The sequence below is a fragment of the Pseudorasbora parva genome, chromosome 16 (genome assembly GCF_024679245.1).
Source record: "Pseudorasbora parva isolate DD20220531a chromosome 16, ASM2467924v1, whole genome shotgun sequence".
NCBI lineage: Eukaryota > Metazoa > Chordata > Actinopteri > Cypriniformes > Gobionidae > Pseudorasbora > Pseudorasbora parva.
In genome coordinates this window covers 19,430,834-19,448,698 of record NC_090187.1, presented here as the reverse complement: position 1 = coordinate 19,448,698, position 17,865 = coordinate 19,430,834, and the positions used below count along the sequence as shown (strand labels likewise).

The 17,865-nt window shown below is 42.8% G+C and overlaps 2 protein-coding genes across 4 annotated transcripts in view; one reads left to right on the top strand and one right to left on the bottom strand.

Moving 5' to 3' along the window:
- Positions 1–17,865, top strand: part of mvda (mevalonate (diphospho) decarboxylase a) — a 108,270-nt gene that overhangs the window by 74,087 nt on the left and 16,318 nt on the right. The gene's annotated exons all lie outside the window — the stretch shown is intronic.
- LOC137043290 (uncharacterized) lies at positions 15,351–17,857 on the bottom strand. Its single transcript, XM_067419503.1, has 2 exons — positions 15,666–17,857; positions 15,351–15,435 (listed from the first exon to the last, which is right to left on the bottom strand). Exon 1 carries the CDS (start codon positions 17,793–17,795, stop codon positions 15,885–15,887), a length of 1,911 nt encoding a protein of 636 aa, XP_067275604.1. The 5' UTR covers positions 17,796–17,857; the 3' UTR covers positions 15,351–15,435; positions 15,666–15,884.

The following is a 17,865-nucleotide window of genomic DNA, read 5'->3' as shown; positions in this document are numbered from 1 at the left end:
CAAGAATACTTTGCTCATCAACCATATAAATGCTCAACACCGTTGTATTCTGCATCAAAGGGACACGCTCAGATATAAATGAGAAGCACATTAACGAGTGAAGGAGACGCGCTGGCTTTGGAAAGAGCCCAGAAGGGAGAAGGTGGAGTGAATGGAAATAATGAGTTGTCTTTAAAACAGTCATGAGAGGTCTACAGACACTAAATTTTTATACTTTCTTTTTCAGAGTACTTACATTTTAATTATGTATTGATATATGAAGAAACTTTAAACAAGTTTGGAATTTTTTTTTTAACCAATTCCTACCTGCCCTACCTTTAATAACTTTATATAACTGACATTACCAAAAACATTATGCTTTCTGTACCTGTAGCTATTGCTCAATCTTAGTTAATGCATTAAATAATGAGAGATTATTGTAATTTGTTACCTGTTGTTCTTTATAGCCTAATTCTTTTGCACTTTAATCTGTTTGAAAATTGTATTACAGCTCTGGAAAAAATTAAGAGACCACTTAACATTGAGAAATCAATGTATATATTTTTGATGCATTGTATTGCTGTATTTAAACATTCAGTTATTTTTGTTATTACAAAAATAGTTCTTAAAACTGTTATGCTATGACAACACTTTTTTTTTGCAACATATTTCAATAACGTGATAATATCGTATACCGTGATAAAAGCTTCAGCAATTAATCGCAACACGAAAAAATGCCTAATGCCGACAAATAGTTATGGATTTCGTTTTAATAGACAAAACAGTTCCCTTTCAGTCGGTCACGTTCGACGTACGTCAGAACTTGACCGATGATTTGGGATCTGACCTCAGAGACCTATCCACTTCGAGTGTATAAAAACGAGCCAATCAGAGATTGGCATGTGATCCGCACATTCCACGCTCCGCCCCGCAGCGCGGGTATAAATAGGAAGTGAAATGGCAGAGCAATGCTTTCTACTTCGGAGCCGAACAGTACTATTGCTGTGTCTACGAAGAGTGTATAAGAATTGAGTCTCGTGGGAGAAGGAGAACTGCCAGTGTGGGTGAAACAGCGCTTCAGCGAGTGATCGACAGTTGCAATTGTTTGCATTCAAAAAGAGCTTTGTTGGTTCGCTGGGCGTTTTCCAAATCTGGGTGTCACACACAGGCTTGCACTGCTGACCGCGGTCATCTGCTTCAGCACATCTAAAAGAGCAGTTTTCCATCCTAAAAGAGCAACACGGTTTGACCCCGGGTCTTTTTCAAGATGTCATTCAAACCGTGTGTTTCTGGGTGCGGTCACTTCTTGTCCCCCGCTTGACGGTCACGTTCGTTGTCTCATGTGTTTGGGCGTTCAGCACGCTGAGGCTGCGTTCGTGAATGAGTCATGTTCACTGTGGCAACATGACCATCGCAGTGTTGAGGTCCAGACTCCAATACCTCAAAGCAGGTGGAGTATCCTTGCGCATCCCCCGGTCTAGCGGTCCTTCTGCGCCTAAGCAGAGGACTGATGACTTGGGTGGGGACCTGAGGGTGACGGTCAGGGCTAACCCGACGGGTCAGATGGCTCCTCGGGCCCCTCCCCCCTCCACTGTGCTGGTGGAGTTCCCGGAAGGGCGTGCTGACCTCTCGCGCAGAGTGCCAGCCGTCTCTTTTGGGGCTCCGGCGGAAGACAGGATGTCGGTCGCAGCATCAGGGGACAAGCTAATGGGCTCTGAGGATGAGGATTCGGCTGCTCTGCCCCCTTCGGATGTGACAGGGTTGCCCGAGTCGGACCCAGAGCTTACAGCTATGCTTTCCCGGGCCACCACAAGCGTAGGGCTCGAGTGGAACCCTCCACTGTGTCCCGAACCTTCGCGGTTGGATGATTGGTTTCTCGGGACGGCCCGTGCTGGTTCTCAGCGCCCCGCCCCGGTGCTTTTCTTCCCTGAAGTGCATCAGGAGATCTTGAAGTCATGGGCAGCACCGTATAGCGCCGTATAGTCCTCACTGCCCTTGATGGCGGTGCGATGAAGGGCTACGTGGGAATCCCCCCATTCGAGCAGTCGGTGGCGATGCACCTGTGTCCCAAGGCCGCTGCGGACTGGCGCGGTGCCCCGCGTCTCCTCTCCCGGGCGTGTAAGTCCTCGTCCGGGCTAACCGGCAAGGCTTACATAGCCTGTGGAGAAGCCGCATCAGCATTGCATGCCATGGTGCTCCTGCAGGTCTACCAGGGAATGGAATTGCACGAGGGCAGTTCCAACCAGGGAGTTATGCAGGAACTGCCTGCGGCGACGGACCTTGCTCTACGAGCGACGAAAGTCAGTGCACGCTCCCTGGGTCGGGCGATGGCCACACTGGTGGTCCAGGAACGCCCCCTGTGGCTGAACCTGGCAGATAAGCTGGTTGTCTACATCTGCCGCCAGCTCTCCGGAGCTCGGCGGTACCCACATTTTCACAAAAAGAGCAGTTTCCTATCTCCCTGGGCCCCAAGAGGGTGGCCAGGGTGGCAGTTCATGATGCCTCCGGCCTTTGTCTCTCCCTCCCTCCCCTGCCCTCACCAGGGGGCAGCAGAGTGGGCCTCGAGGACGCCTCCAGGCCTTCTCACCCACTCTCTATCCCACCCGGGAACACTCAGACAAGACTACGGGCCACCCATGGGTCTCCCGAGTCGGGTCTGAGCATCCTACCTCTCTGCCTCCGGGCAGCAGGCAGCCGAGTGGGCTTAGAGGACGCCTCCGGGCCTTCTCACCCACTCCCTGCCCGCACCAGGAGTACTCTGGCGACACTTCGGGCCGCCTCCGGGCCTCCCGAGTCGAGCCAGAGCACTCCTTTGCGCTGCCCCACCCCAGGCATGTCTGTGGTGCCGTTGGTCCCGCTGGTACAGTCCCTGGGAGTGTGGCAACAGCTCCCTCGACCGTCCCGTTGGCTCATCCTTACCATCAGACTCGGCTATGCGATTCAGTTTGCCCGCCGGACACGCAAGTACAAAGGTGTCCTCTTCACCTCAGTACGAAGCAACGATGCCCAAGTCTTGCGGTCAGAGATCGAGGTCCTACTGGTGAAGGACGTGATCGAGCCGGTTCCTCCAGCCGAGATGAAGACAGGGTTCTACAGCCCAAGAACCCTGAACCCTAAATCCTTCATCGTGCCCAAGAAAGGGGGAGGGTTACGGCCAATCCTGGACCTGCGTGTCCTGAATCGGGCCTTTCACAAGCTCCCGTTCCAGATGTTGACGCAGAAACGCATTTTTCAATGCATCCGTCCCCAGGATTGAAAGATGCGTTCTATCATGTGTCTATCCTCCCTCGACACAGACCGTTCCTACGCTTTGTGTTCGAGGGAAAGGCATACCAGTACAAGGTCCTACCCTTCAGGCGGTCCCTGTCGCCTCGCGTCTTCACGAAGATCGCAGAGGCAGCCATTGTTCCACTCCGAGAAGGCGGCGTTTGCATCCTCAACTATCTCGACGACTGGCTCATTCTTGCCCAGTCTCGAGAGCAGTTGTGCAAACACAGTGACATGGTGCTCAGTCACCTCAGCCTTTTGGGCCTTCGGGTCAATCGAGAGAAGAGCAAGCTCTGTCCTACTCAGAGAATCTCTAACCTCGGTGTAGAGCTGGATTCAGTCAGCCAGACTGCTTGTCTCACGGAGGAGCGAGTCCGGTCGGTGTTGAATTGCTTGAATACATTCAAGGGCAGGACAGCGGTCCCACTGAAACTTTTTCATAGGCTCCTGGGCCATATGGCATCTGCAGCCGCGGTGCACCACTCGGATTGTTTCATATGAGACCGCTCCAACACTGGCTTCATGGCCGAGTCCCGAGGTGGGCATGGCAGAGCGGCCAGTACCGGGTCCCAGTGACTCCGTACTGCCGTCAAACTTTCAGTCCTTGGTCAGACACGACGTTTCTCCTGTGCCCTTACAACAAGTGTCCAGGTATGGTGTGCTATTCACGGATGCCTCTACCACGGGCTGGGGGGCCACGTACAACGGGCATGTAGTTGCAGGTCTGTGGACGGAACCTCAACTGCATTGGCATATCAATTGCCTCGAGTTGCTAGCAGTACATTTGGCACTGCGCCGCCTCAAGTGGCTGCTACGTGGCAAACATTTACTGGTCCGTATGGACAGCATGGCGGCCTTTGCGCACATCAACCGTCAGGGTGGTCTACGCTCCCGTCGCATGTTCCAACTCGCCCGCCACCTGCTCCTGTGGAGTCAGAAGCAGCTGAGGTCGCTTCGGGCCATTCATGTCCCTGGCGTGCCTGGTAACCAGACAGCCGACAAGCTCTCTCGGCAGCCAGCACCTTCGGGAGAGTGGCGACTCCACCCCCATGTCCAGCTGATATGCGACCAGTTCGGAGCCACATAGGTAGACCTGTTTGCCACTCCGGACTCGACCCATTGCCAGTGGTACTATTCCCTGACCGGGGGTACCCTTGGCACAGATGCACTGGCGCACAGCTGGCCCCAGGGCCTACTCAAGTATGCGTTTCCCCCAGTGAGTCTTCCACTCACTATGTTTACTTCCACTCACTATGTTTAGGAATGGAAGTTTTGGTAATAACTCACCTTCGGGAGAGTGGCGACTCCACCCCCATGTCCAGCTGATATGGGACCAGTTCGGAGCCGCACAGGTAGACCTGTTTGCCACTCCGGACTCGACCCATTCATTGCCAGTGGTACTATTCCCTGACCGGGGGTACCCTTGGCACAGATGCACTGGCGCACAGCTGGCCCCAGGGCCTACGCAAGTATGCGTTTCCCCCAGTGAGTCTTCCACTCACTATGTTTACTTCCACTCACTATGTTTAGGAATGGAAGTTTTGGTAATAACTCAAGCAGCTGCATTTTGCACCAACTGTAATTTATGAAGAGTTTTGGAAGGAAACCCAGAAAACAAGGCATTACATTAAATGTATAGTGTAAAAAAGACAAGAGGCTAACAATTTCAAGATCAATTAGCTTGTCTGACATGGTATTTTTACAGACTAACATGTCAAGTCTCTGACCCAGACTACAGTATTTATTAATAGCATATATGCATTAGTTATATTCGCAATTTAATTTACAGAGAAATCCCAGCAAAGTTTTTAGGTTAACTATAGAAGAGACTGAATAGTATGTGTCGCACTCGCAACGGGGGGCGTGGAGAGTACCTTGATCTATGCCACCCTCACAGAAGAAGCACTTTCAAACATCCAGTCGTTTGCGTATCATTGGCTTTTCCCCTCCAGATTCAACAGCATTCTGTATGTTCGTCTTTGCAGCTTTCATATGCTTTGAATTGTTAAAATATAGAGGTGGCAAGATTTGTGCCAAGAAGCAGAATGTGAAGCAAAATTGCTAGCAGCTTCATCATTCCCAAAATAGTTTTATTTATTTATTATTAATGCAAAGAACAATAACATAATGTATCAAGAAACAGTATTAAAAAAATAAAATAAAAAAAATAAAAGAAATTACAATTTACAATAAACAAAAAGAGTTGCCAGGGGAAATAAATTCACAGCAAAAACAGAAAATACATACATCCATATAAACATCAAATAAATGTAAATTTACAAACTTTCAAAGTTCTTAAAGCTTTCATATTCAGAGAGTCTCTGATACTGTAAATATACATTTCAGTCAGTAAAAATGAGAAATTTGGTTTCTTTCTGGTGAATTTACACTTATGGATGTAAAATTTGGTTAATAATACAATTAAATAAATTAAGTAAAAGTAATGTTCTTCTTGTTCAGAATAGTCAGTAAAACCAAAGAGTACATTTTCTCACAAGAGAGTGCAAGAGGTCTTTGAACATTGAATATTTTCGTTGATACATTTTTTAAACCTTGTACATGTACAGTGCCAAAATAAGTGCAAGGTGGTTTCCTCATATTTGTCACAAAAAATACAAATCACATTTATCTCTTTATTTTATTTTATTTTATTTCTGTAAATAAGGACTTGCTGGATAAAATCTATGAATAAGCTTATAAGAAACTTCTTTAATCTTATTTCTTAGATGATATTTCTGTGGTAATTGCCATACTTTCTTCCAGCAAATCAATTTTCCATTTAGTAAAGAGATCCAATGAGACAAAACATAAGGTACCGTAACAATTTCTCTCTGGAAAAGAGTATGAATAGCTATATTATTATTCTTGGAATTTGAGGAAAAACAAATAGTACCAACATAAACTACATTGAAATTGCCAAAAACAATTGAAAACTCTCTTGGAGTAATTGGTATTTTATAAAAAGGAATGTCATAAGAAAAAAGCATTCCTTCTTCGTTATATAACTGACTAACCAATGTAATATTACTGTCAAACCAGTTCTTAAAAAAAGATATTTGTATAGAATTTTTCTATTATTCCAAATAAATAAATTAATGACCATGGTAGGAGCATTTGTTTATGAAAGGCAGATAACTGTGCTGGGATTGTATCTATATTGCATATCAAAACAAATAGTCACATATATAGTCACATATAGTCACATATATAGTATATATAGTCAAATATCAAAATAAAATTGAGACTACCAACACTTGAAAAACCATAATGAGGAATAAAGTTCCAGATAGAATAGGTATCTTTTAGGTGATGCTTAATCCAATTAATCTTGAAAGTGTGATTCATAGCGGTTAAATCTAAAAAAGTAAGGCCACCATTTTCATATGTATTCATAATGACAGATTTTTTTTATAGATAGAGAAAATCAAACGGCATTTTATCTATGTTCTCACTTTTAATCAAGATATAATGTTAAAGAGGCATATGTCAGTCTGGCTATATCTTCAGCCTTTGTAAGGAGAACTCTCCCCTTTAGGGAGAGATCTCTTTGAAGCCAGGAGTTGAGTTTCTTTTTTGTTTTAGTAATTATGGGTTTAAAATTCAGAGCGCATCTTTCTAAATGGTCTTTAACTAAAATAATTCCTAAGTATGTTACTTTATTTTTTATAGGAATGTTACAAATATTTACTAAATCACAGTCTTTAACAGCCATCAGTGATTAGCATATAGCTTTCTATCAGTAGAAACCCTGGAATATATTTGAATGATCGTGCTCCTCCCCCTCATATCTCCCTGAGACAAGAGATTTATGCATTTTATTTCTGGAAAAATTACTCCGGTGACACTCTGGCTATTTCCCCATGTTTTCAATGGGGAGTGGGATCGCACTCACGGCTCATGAGCAGGCATTCATGTAAAAGGTGCGGCCAGTGGAGCAAAGTAAGTTCAACTTCTCAAATGAATGCCTATTAAAAGTTAGGCTTCCAAAGGCATGAACTCAAAACGCACCAGACTGAACACACATGGAGAACTACTGCCGCGAGCGCCTCAGCTCTCATGAGAGCTCTTACCTCAGCTCATACATCACGATGAGTGTAATCTTACTCCTGCTGCATATGTGACACTCACTCAGCAGCTAAAGTTTTTAATTGTAGTGTCTGTTCACTAACTGAACTGATTTTATGAAGATGAACGCGGTGGTGGGAAAGTGATCAGTGATTCAGTAGCGGTGGGTTTGGTGGCCTCACAGGGCAGCAAAGCATTCTGGTAATTTGTTGTCTTTCCTCCCTATGAAACAAAAATACATTTTCTGTCTTTTCTCAGTATAGAAAGAATAACTGACTTATAATAATTTCTCTATCTGCAATCAGGATGCCTTTAAGAATACTTTTTTTAACATGCACAGATAATAACTGGGTTACAAGCAGGAAAAGATAAGGAGATATGGGACAACCCTTTTTAATACCTCTTTTTATTTCAAATCTAGATGTAGTTCCATTTTTAATTCTGACTGAACAATTTTCATTATTATATAGGGTTTCAACTGCTGCACAAAAAAATCACCAAATCCAAAAGCCTTTAAGGAAGAAAATAAAAAAATATGTTCTTCAGTATCAAATGCTTTACGAAAATCTAAGAAAAATATAAATTATAATATATCTAATACTCATCTTATATTATTTGAAATGTCTATTTTTTCATAAAACCGGATTGGGTTTCATCTATAATAGAGTCTAGAACATTTTTAATTCTTTTTGCAAATATTAATTTGCAATTAATGTATAATCGTTATTTAAAAGATTAATTGGCCGCCAATTATCAATAAGTGTCAAATCTTTTTTAGGCTTAGGGATAAGGGTAATCAAACCTTGAGTCATAGTAGATGGGAGATTGGAATTACATAAACATTCACAAAAAAACTAAAAAAAAGAAAAATTCTAAATTATTATTCTTTTTAATCTCTCCCATTGAATTTAGAAAATCCCTAAACGCTTTAGCATCAAATTGTGATGAATATAGGTTATGGTAGAAAGTCAAGAAATACTCTGATATCTCTTTAGGGTCCTTTGATATTTTATTATTAATTTGTAATTGATAAATGGTATTTAATGTAGCCTGATTTTTTTCTAGCCTAAAGAAGTAGAAAGTGTTCTGTTCGCCTTCCTCTAGCCACTTTTTTCTAGACCTTATATCCTTATTATATATCCTTCAGCCCTTTTTCTATATATATTGTCCAACTTGTTTTGTAAATCTCCCATATTTATTTTATCTATATCTGAAAATGATTAGATCCTTTGTTTAAGAGTGAGATAATTTCAGTTTTAATTTTATCTTCCTGTTCTTTATTAATTTTAGAAAGGTGACTACCAACATGTCTTAAATATTTAGAAGCCTCAAATTTAAAAAGTTCCCAATTAATGCAGTATATATTTGCTATATTATCCTTTTGGAAATAATGTTTGATGAAACGAGTAATCTCTATTCTTACTGATTCCATTTTCAATAAAGAATTATTTAATTTCCAATAAGATGACTTTGCTGGACAGTCATGAGTAGATATCTGCATATTGAGATAAATTGCTTTGTGGTCAGTAAGAGGGGTTGGAATTATGTAGATATTATGTAGGATACATTAATGAAAATAATGTAACACTAAACCATACACTGAACTTAATTGACAGTAACCATGCTAACTATTAGTTTACAGATATTGCACTTTGATAACATTGTATTGTGGAAGTAACACATAATGAAAATATGTCTCTATTAATTGAAAATCTATTTATTCTTAAATTAAAACATCAATATAGATGTGTTTATTTACCCTGCTAGTAAGATGTCAAATTGCAAAATAAGGGTTAGAATTCTGCATCATCTTGTGTTTTGTGATCCTTTTTTACATAAAGAACTGTGCATGCAAGTACCCAAAGTCAAAGTTTTTTATTTTCCAATGTTCAGTACAATGGGCACAAATAGCTATATAGAGAATAGCTATAAAAGTTATATAGGTAGATTCAGCCAAGGGTGTACTGGGCCGTAGCTCAGCCTTAATGAAGCTGTGCTCCTAACGGGTGCTAATCTAGGTGTCACTGTTGGTACCATCTGAGGGTGAACAGGACTCACTTTCAGACAAAGGTTCCTTAAAGAAACAATCAAAATGTGAACGATGTGATACAATAGATTCTTACACTTGTTCACCAATAACCCATAACAATAACAGGGCATAGCTAAAACAATACCCTGTTTTAAACCCAAATTGGCTAAATGGATCTATTCAGATGCACATTGTGGAAGTTGATTTGTTGAATTACTTGTAAATAGACCCATCTGAACATTCAGTGGCCACTTTACCAAAAGCAAAATGTTAATTTGTTCAAATGAAAAAAAAGAAGAAAAAAATAAAAGAAATTGTGTGTGTGTGTGTGTGTGTGTGTGTGTGTGTGTGTGTGTGTGTGTGTGTGTGTGTGTGCGCGTGTGTATTTACCCAGCTTCTGAGCTCCAGAACTTCCTGAGAGTCCATGTTTCTTGTAACACATGTACTGGGTTTGCAACGAATCCCACCGCTTCTTGAGCTCTTTCTCTGAGGGACAAAGTAAAAAAAAAAAAAAACATTAAGCTGAGTTATGTCAATTTCATGGCTATTGTAATGGTCATTTTTGTTCTACTGTTAACTGGATGTATTCTGGATGACAGCACTTCACAACATTTTTTTTTTTTTTTTTACAGTCGCTAGAACACATTTCTTAATACATTTAGGTCACTTTTGCAAAACTCTCCACACAGTTAGTACAACCGAAATCTATGAGGGCTAAACTGTGGATTTGGTCTGGAAACTCACCATTGACAGGGCTCAATCCGAGGGGCGGGATAAACAGTTGTCTTTCAAACTCCCTCTGCACGCTATAGGATAGCGCTACAACAAACCAGAGCAACGAAGGTGAAACCGAGCTTGTTGATAGATTAAACATTCGCCATATCCGGTCAACAAAACTCCGAACACATCTTCCCTTTTTAAGAATGACTTCAGTTCCGTTCTTTGTTCTAAAAGCTTAACTCCAAGTCTTCCAGAGTCGCGGTCAAAGCTGATTCGAAAGACCGCCGTTCGCCAGTTTCTGAGAGTTGCTATACGACACTCGTGGGCAGATTAGATTTGCTGCCACTAGGGTGCGTCTAGAAGTCTAGTCTAGTAATTGAGTAGTTTTTCTCAGGAATTGTACTTTTTTAAGTAGTTTAAAAACAGTGTACTTTTACTTTTACTTGAGTACATTTTAAGTGCTGTATCTGTACTTTTACTGCTCTATTTTCCCTAAACCTGCCGTCGATACATTGTGTTTATTCATTTTCCTCTCAACGTGATTGGCTAAGACGAATCAGTCCTGTGTGTCCATGTGGCACGCGCGTGACTCCCGTCAAATCAACCATAGCGACCAGAGTCAGAGGCACGCGCGCTTTATGAAAGGGGGTAAGTGCTGGCTACTGTATAATCGTACAATTATACATTATACTGTATAATTTAACTGCAATCGTCAAATTGCCTTAAACAATTACTACAAACGGACCGCAGAATATTACATTTTCTAATACATGCATAAATTGTCTGTACTCTGTTAGCACTGCACAAGCTCGCGGTGCCATCTGCTGGAAACACTTAATTTAGCATGATTGTTTGCCAGGCTTCAAAGTGCATTAGGCATTAACTGATCATCATTGCTAGGTCTTTGTCCCTTACGTCGATTTCGTTTAACATGTAAACGCATTAAACCTGCTTTCTGTCAGCTTATTGAAGTGGATATTTTAATGTAATGTGTTCTCACGTGGCCAGGGCCGGATTGAGACTCATTTTCAGCCCTGGAGTTTCATGCCTTACACCGGCCCACTTTAGTTCACGACAGACTATATTAAAATAATGTGATTCCAACCTCAGAATATAAATCTGGGGTACACAGATTAAAAAGGTACACTATTCTCTAGAGCCTTAAGTTATAAATCTTTGTATTTTTGAAAAATATAATTTTCAATTCAGTGCAAAAACAGTAGCTTAAGTTTTGCTTCACAGTGAAGATTTATTAGAACCGTAAATAACAGGACAGTATCAATCTCTTTTTTTAAAGTATTAGTATTCATAAATATCCAAACATTGAAATGAAGAAAAGATTTTTAGAGTTTTTTGACAAATTTCTTATGTCATTTCACTTGTCTAGTAAATGTATCTTGAATTAAGAATATTTAGATATTTGAACTGGAAAAAAATTCAGTGATAATGTTTGCTTATTCAATATGGTACAATAGCAGTTTATCTGTGTTTCACAGTAAGAGCTAATCTCTTCACAACTGGGTCCTCGCTCGCTTTCTGACACTAAATTAAATTTGTTACATTTATTTCTTAACACAAATACCCCCTTTTTACAAAGGTTTCAAATCAAGTCACTCAGTTTCATTAATGTATTGCTGAATCATCAGGTCATCATTATTATCTCAGGGCATGTTTCATTGAGCAGGGCTCTTCCTATTAGTTCTTCTGAATGACAATCCTACCTGCCCATTCTGGTGTGTTGGGCTCATGACTGGAGCTTGGTAACGTTACTGGGCCTTGCTCTTCACTATTAGCAGCAAAACGGACTAGAGGCGGCTGCTGCTGAAAGGCTAAGAAAAAGTTTGATACATGAACGTGGTTTGCAGACAGCATTGTTTTGCGCTGTCGCATCTTGCACTGCTCCTAACTACCTTAACGTGATAATTACTACTTACCGACCTCGTCGTCATCATTTGTTTTTTTTTTCATTGTTTCCAGAGCCTTCTTATTTTTTTTATTCTGGCCTTTTCAGCGCCGCCTTTGCGCTTCCTATTACCCATTTTTATCTGACTTTTTTATTTTGAGCAACTTTCAATGCGCCGTATCGGGGGCGGGGCCAGGGAGTCAAAATATAATCACGTCATCATTAAACCTGCAGGCTGCACTCTGCGAGAAAATATTAAGTCAAAAACAGTGGGACTGTGGTAAAATAATAAATAAAAAGAGTGGGACTGCAGTAAAATTAAAAACTGGGGCTGGTGTGAGTGCAGGCAGCCAATAGGGACAGCATCCATAGTTCAACCAAGTGCCATGACAACAACGGCCCTCGCGGCCACAAAAACAGACCGGCCCACCGGGAATTTTCCCGGTGCTCCCGATTAGCCAATCCGGGCCTGCACGTGGCGATTTAAAATTGTATGCCATTTACAGTACAGGCCGAAAGTTTGGACACATTACTATTTGTAATGTTTTAAAAAAAAATAAATTCTGCTCATCAAGGCTAAATTTATTTGATAAAAAATACAGACTTTTTAAAAAATATTGTGATATATTATTTCAGTTTAAAATATTTGGTTTTCAATTTATTATACTATAAATGATTATTTATTTCTGTGATCAAAGCTGAATTTTCAGGATGGTTACTCCCAATGCTTGATATTAACACCCGCCAGCCCGCCAAATGCGGGTAGATTTTGGCTGTGGCGGGTACGGCAGCCACTCCCACTAGCCACTTTGGCGGGTTGAATATAATTTCAGCCTACAGCCAAATGAAATGCCAAGGCCGTCGTGTCACAAAATACAATTTTATTACAATTCTTTATCGATCAACTTGCAGTAAGTGAGGCGGGATAGGCGGAATCGCGCTGAATGACACACAACAGAAGCAAGCTCTCTCTCTGTCACACGCGCACTCTGTGTCATCAGTTCACCTTGTCAGTGTTGGGCAGTAGCGACCAACTAGCTTAACTACATTTCCCGTTCATAGGAAACTCCCGCTGTGTCACCGCTCTTGGAACGCCTTTGCGTGATTGCGTCGTGAAGCACGTATATCATCAGTCCAATAGAGAGACAGAACGTCATAGGCGGGTGATGTCACTGACCCGGAAACTATAAAGCCCACCGGCAAACACGCCTTTAGCTTCTGTTGCCTTCAACAAGCGCTCTGTGTTATCTTGTCCACTCACACGATATCACAAGTTCCTCCCTACTCACGTTACATCACGAGTGGGGATACACATTTGATGTGCGTTGTTTGTTTGGGAGAGCAGCACGCGCAGTCGGCACTCGAGGGTGCCGGCTATGAGCATTGTAAGGCGCTGCCTCTTCGCGTGCTGCGATCCCGCTGGGCGCTCTTCGAGGAGGGCGTCCCGGGTCGTGTTCCCCACGGCACGGGTCCCGCTGTTGCCGAGGCTCAGCGGCGGCTCATGTCGTGGGGATCGCAATTGGATCTGATGGAGGGGTTTGAGACGGGCTCCACCTTATCTCTGCCTTCACCCGCCAGATCCGGTGCCGCTTCTCTGGGTTCGGGAGCCCGCGCTGCGGTTTCTCCCCCCTGGGGGGCGGCCGCGGCGCTGCAGTTGTCTTCCTCTGAGGAGGTGGATGTCTGCAGCGTCGATGTAGGGGCTGAAGACTCGCCACTTCAGACCCCTGCTAGTGAGGAGCTTATGGAGGTTTTGAGCAGAGCAGTGGCCAAATTAAATATCGACTAGCCACATGAGCACAATGAGCGAGCCTCAGTTAAAAGCAGGCTCGACGAACGCTTTCTCCCCCCTCGCTCTGCTCAGCCTCCAAGGCGGAGCTTGCCGTTTTTCACGGATCTCCACACTGAGGTGTCGAGATCGTGGAAGCAGCCCGTGTCTTCGCACATTTTCAGCCCCCATACGTCTGTATATAGTAACATCGCGGGCTTAATAGACACGGTTATGGTCATGCCTAGGGTAGAAGCAGTGATGTCAGTAACGCGTTACATAGTACCGCGTTACTCTAATCTGACTACTTTTTTCCAGTAACAAGTAATTTAACGCGTTACTATTTCCAAACAGGTAATCAGATTAAAGTTACTTATCCAAGTCACTGTGAGTTACTATTTTAGTAATTTTCCTTAGTAAAAACCAGCTTATCAACAGCTTATCAAAAAGCTTATCAAAATTCTCAGCCCGAGTCCGGCTGGAGCCTGTGTTTTTTTTTTTTTTTTACATTGTCGCAGCCATTAAAAGAGTTTTGTTTTGTAATGTCAAAGTAGTTATATTTCGTTTCGTTTCTTTATTAACGTAATTTAGAAATATGTTCAGAGTAATTTTTTGTTTGTTAAATTAAAGTTTATATAGGCAAGACAATTCAGCAGTTGGTTTGAGAGACTAAATTGATTAAACATGCGGTTAACTCACTGGGTCGTCACATAAAAAAATTAAAACTTTAATTTAACAAACAAAAAATTGCTCTAAACATTTTTCTAAATGAACTTAATAAAGAAACTAAACGGAATATAACTACTTTGACATCAAAAACAAAGTAGGCTAGTTTATTATACCACCAGAAAGGCATTTTTGACGAGCTGAGGCAGGCTTATAGGCCTTCTACTGCTCGCAACGGCGCTCCAAAAAAACAAAACGGGCTACACAATCTAAAAAAAAAAAAAAAAAAAAGAACATGCAGGTTGTCTTATAGCCTACCTTACACTTCAGCAAAATTAATATAAATCCGATCTTCAATTCCCGCGGTATATGCTCATTTAACGGAGTTCACATCAAAGCAAAAGATTCTAGCATTTTATTCAGCAGCCCATTTCAAACTCAAAGATCGCAATATAAGAGAGAGACTGTTTTCCTGAGACTGTGACTTCGTACTTTTCTCCATACATTAGGGAGTGGAAATCGCTAATAAATCAATAAGTGCTCTTCTGCTGGTTATAGTGGTGGGCATTTCATATCTTTTTTTAAATAAAAATGCTACAAAATGGATTACAGATTTTAAAAAAAATAAACTAAAAAAAACATTCCACTATTTCTTTCACAAGACCCCCTTTAAACTTTTAGTTTTACAAACCATCACATTAAAAATAACATTACAATCGGATATTTAGAGCTTTGAAGTGCTGGAAATAAGTGTGAAGCTCTTGAAAACCATTGGAAAGTGCTTGAATTTTAATCTCAAAAGGTTGTACGAATCCTGAGATAAATAATGACAACAACAACATTAAATCCATGTGGTTTTACTACAGTAAACCATGGTGAATGTAATGGGACTCTACTGGTTATGGAAATTTGTCACCAATATGGGGTGTCTAGTCAGGACACGGAAGGCAGGGATATTCATTGAAGGGTTTAATATATATCATTTAACATACAGATGCACAGGCACTATTCTCTTTGGTGCTTTACAGTGTAAGTATGGTTCTAAAGGAAAGGAATAAACATAGATATTTACTATCATAAGCACAATTGAGGCTAATAACTCTCCCTAGCTACTTAAATCAACAGTGCTAAACATATCCTGAAATGTAAACTACAATACAAAATAGCATACAAGCTACACATACAGTACAACAGAGATAAAGGCTGTCACTGACTGTAAAACTCAACTATAAATTACTTATATTAACATATGTGATATAATTATAACTTACTTGTGGTCACTGACGCACACGAACACAACCTGAAGCTTTACTTATAAAGTGAAACTAAACTGACGCATTCTCTGCAAGCCAGGACATGTTGCAACATGTTTGAAAGGGGGCGTGGTCTGAGCGAACACTCGCTGTACATGCTCTGGCCCGATCCACATCACTTGAGCCTTTTGCACAGCCGCCCCATAATTCACGATGTGAATTATCTTCTAGAAAGGCTCAACTCTCCACCGGAACTGTTGTCGAGACATCATCCGGGATGGCCGGCAGCTCAATGAGCTTGGCCACTGGTCTGGTGTAGGTCCTCTTGTCCACCTGCACCTCAGCAGTCCTAACTTTACCATCAACACTCCTAATGGTCTTGGTGACTCTTCCCACAGGCCACAACGCACGAGGTAACCTTTGGTCAATTACCATCACCACTGTACCAACAGTGAGGTTCTCTGTATCCTTTACCCATTTCTGCCTTGACTGCAAGAAAGGTAAGTAGTTCCGTATGAAATGGGTCCAAAACTGGTCAGCTAACACCTGACTGTGCCGCCATCTTCTCCGACTGAGAATCTCAGACTCAGGGTACACCACTTGAGGAAGTGAAGAGTCAGGCCGCCCCATGAGGAGGTAGTTAGGGGTTACGGGATCCACATCGGCTACATCTGTCGACACATAGCCCAGCGGCTTGGAGTTGAGGATTCCCTCTACCTCAATCAGAACTGTCTGCAAGACTTCTTCGGTCACTGTCTGTGCTCCAAGAGTAACGTAGAGCGCAGCCTTAACGGATCTAACTTCCCGCTCCCAGGCTCCACCAAAGTGAGGTGCATTTGGGGGGTTAAACTGGAAACGGATCTGGTGCTTAGACAACTTGGTCTGCAGCTCTTTGCACATGACCTCAAAACTTGCTCTGAGCTCACACTCCCCTCCACGGAAGTTGGTCCCACAGTCAGAGAGAAGCTCGAAGGGAGTTCCCCGTCTAGCGATGAACCTTCTGAGTGACATAAGGAACGAGTCGGTATCCATGTTGGGCAGCACCTCCAAGTGAATACACCTGGTGGTCATACACTTAAAAACTATTCCCCATCTCTTTTCAGTACTCCGACCTCGCTTGACCTGGAACGGACCAAAGCAATCTACTCCTGTTGAATAAAATGGAGGCTTCAGGAGGCGGAGACGACAAGGGGGCAAATCTGCCATCTTGGGAATAACCGGCTTTGCTCTCCATTTCTGGCACTCCGGGCAGGATCTCTGATGACGACGCACAGCTTCACGGCCTTGGAGGATCCAAAACTTGCGTCTGAGCTCTGCAAAGACCCTCTCAGATCCAGAATGGAGTAACTTGTTGTCATACTGTCGTATGATAAGTTTGGTAATATGGTGCTTAGGTTCTAGCACAATTGGGTGTACGACATCTTCTTCCAGACTGGTAGAACGGCGCAATCTACCACCTACTCGTATAAGGCCCCTAGAGACGTCGTACTCTGGAGCAAGTGACAAGAGCCGACTGCTGGATGGAAGTGCTTTCCCTGTTTTTAAGCACTTAACTTCGTCTGGAAAGCTATCATACTGTGCTCTCTGAAGGATTCGGAGTTCTGCTTCTGCATAGTCATCTGCACTAAGGGCGCTTGACTGGGAGGCCGCCCCATGCAGTGACCTAGTCGTGGCCTCAAGGAGATCTTCAAAGGTAGAGTGGTCTTCAGCGGCTGGGATCTCTGAAGCAGTAATGACTGACATAATACCACAGAACGCAGACCTCTTCATTTCTGTCTCATCTTGGACCTCCACGAAAGAAGTTGTGGCTGGCCAACTCTCACGTGGTAGCTGAAGGAAGGCAGGACCTTGGCTGAATTGATTTGGCTTGGCTAGGTTGGAGAGTGTCATCCCTCTGGTGATAGCGTCGGCAGGGTTATTCTGTGTGTCCACATACCTCCATGACCGGTGATCCGTCTGCTCCTGAATCTCAGATACACGAGTCCCTACAAACACCTTGTATCTGCAGGACTCTGACTGTATCCAGGTAAGTACTGTGGTGGAGTCAGACCACAACACTGTGTCTCTCAACTGAAGGGTGAGCTCTCTCTGGATCATCTGGGCAAGCTGAGCTCCGGTAAGGGCGGCACAGAGCTCAAGGCGTGGCATTGACTGTTGTTTCTTCGGTGCCACTCTTGAGCGTGCCAGCACAAAAGCTACTTGGACTTGGCCATGAGGA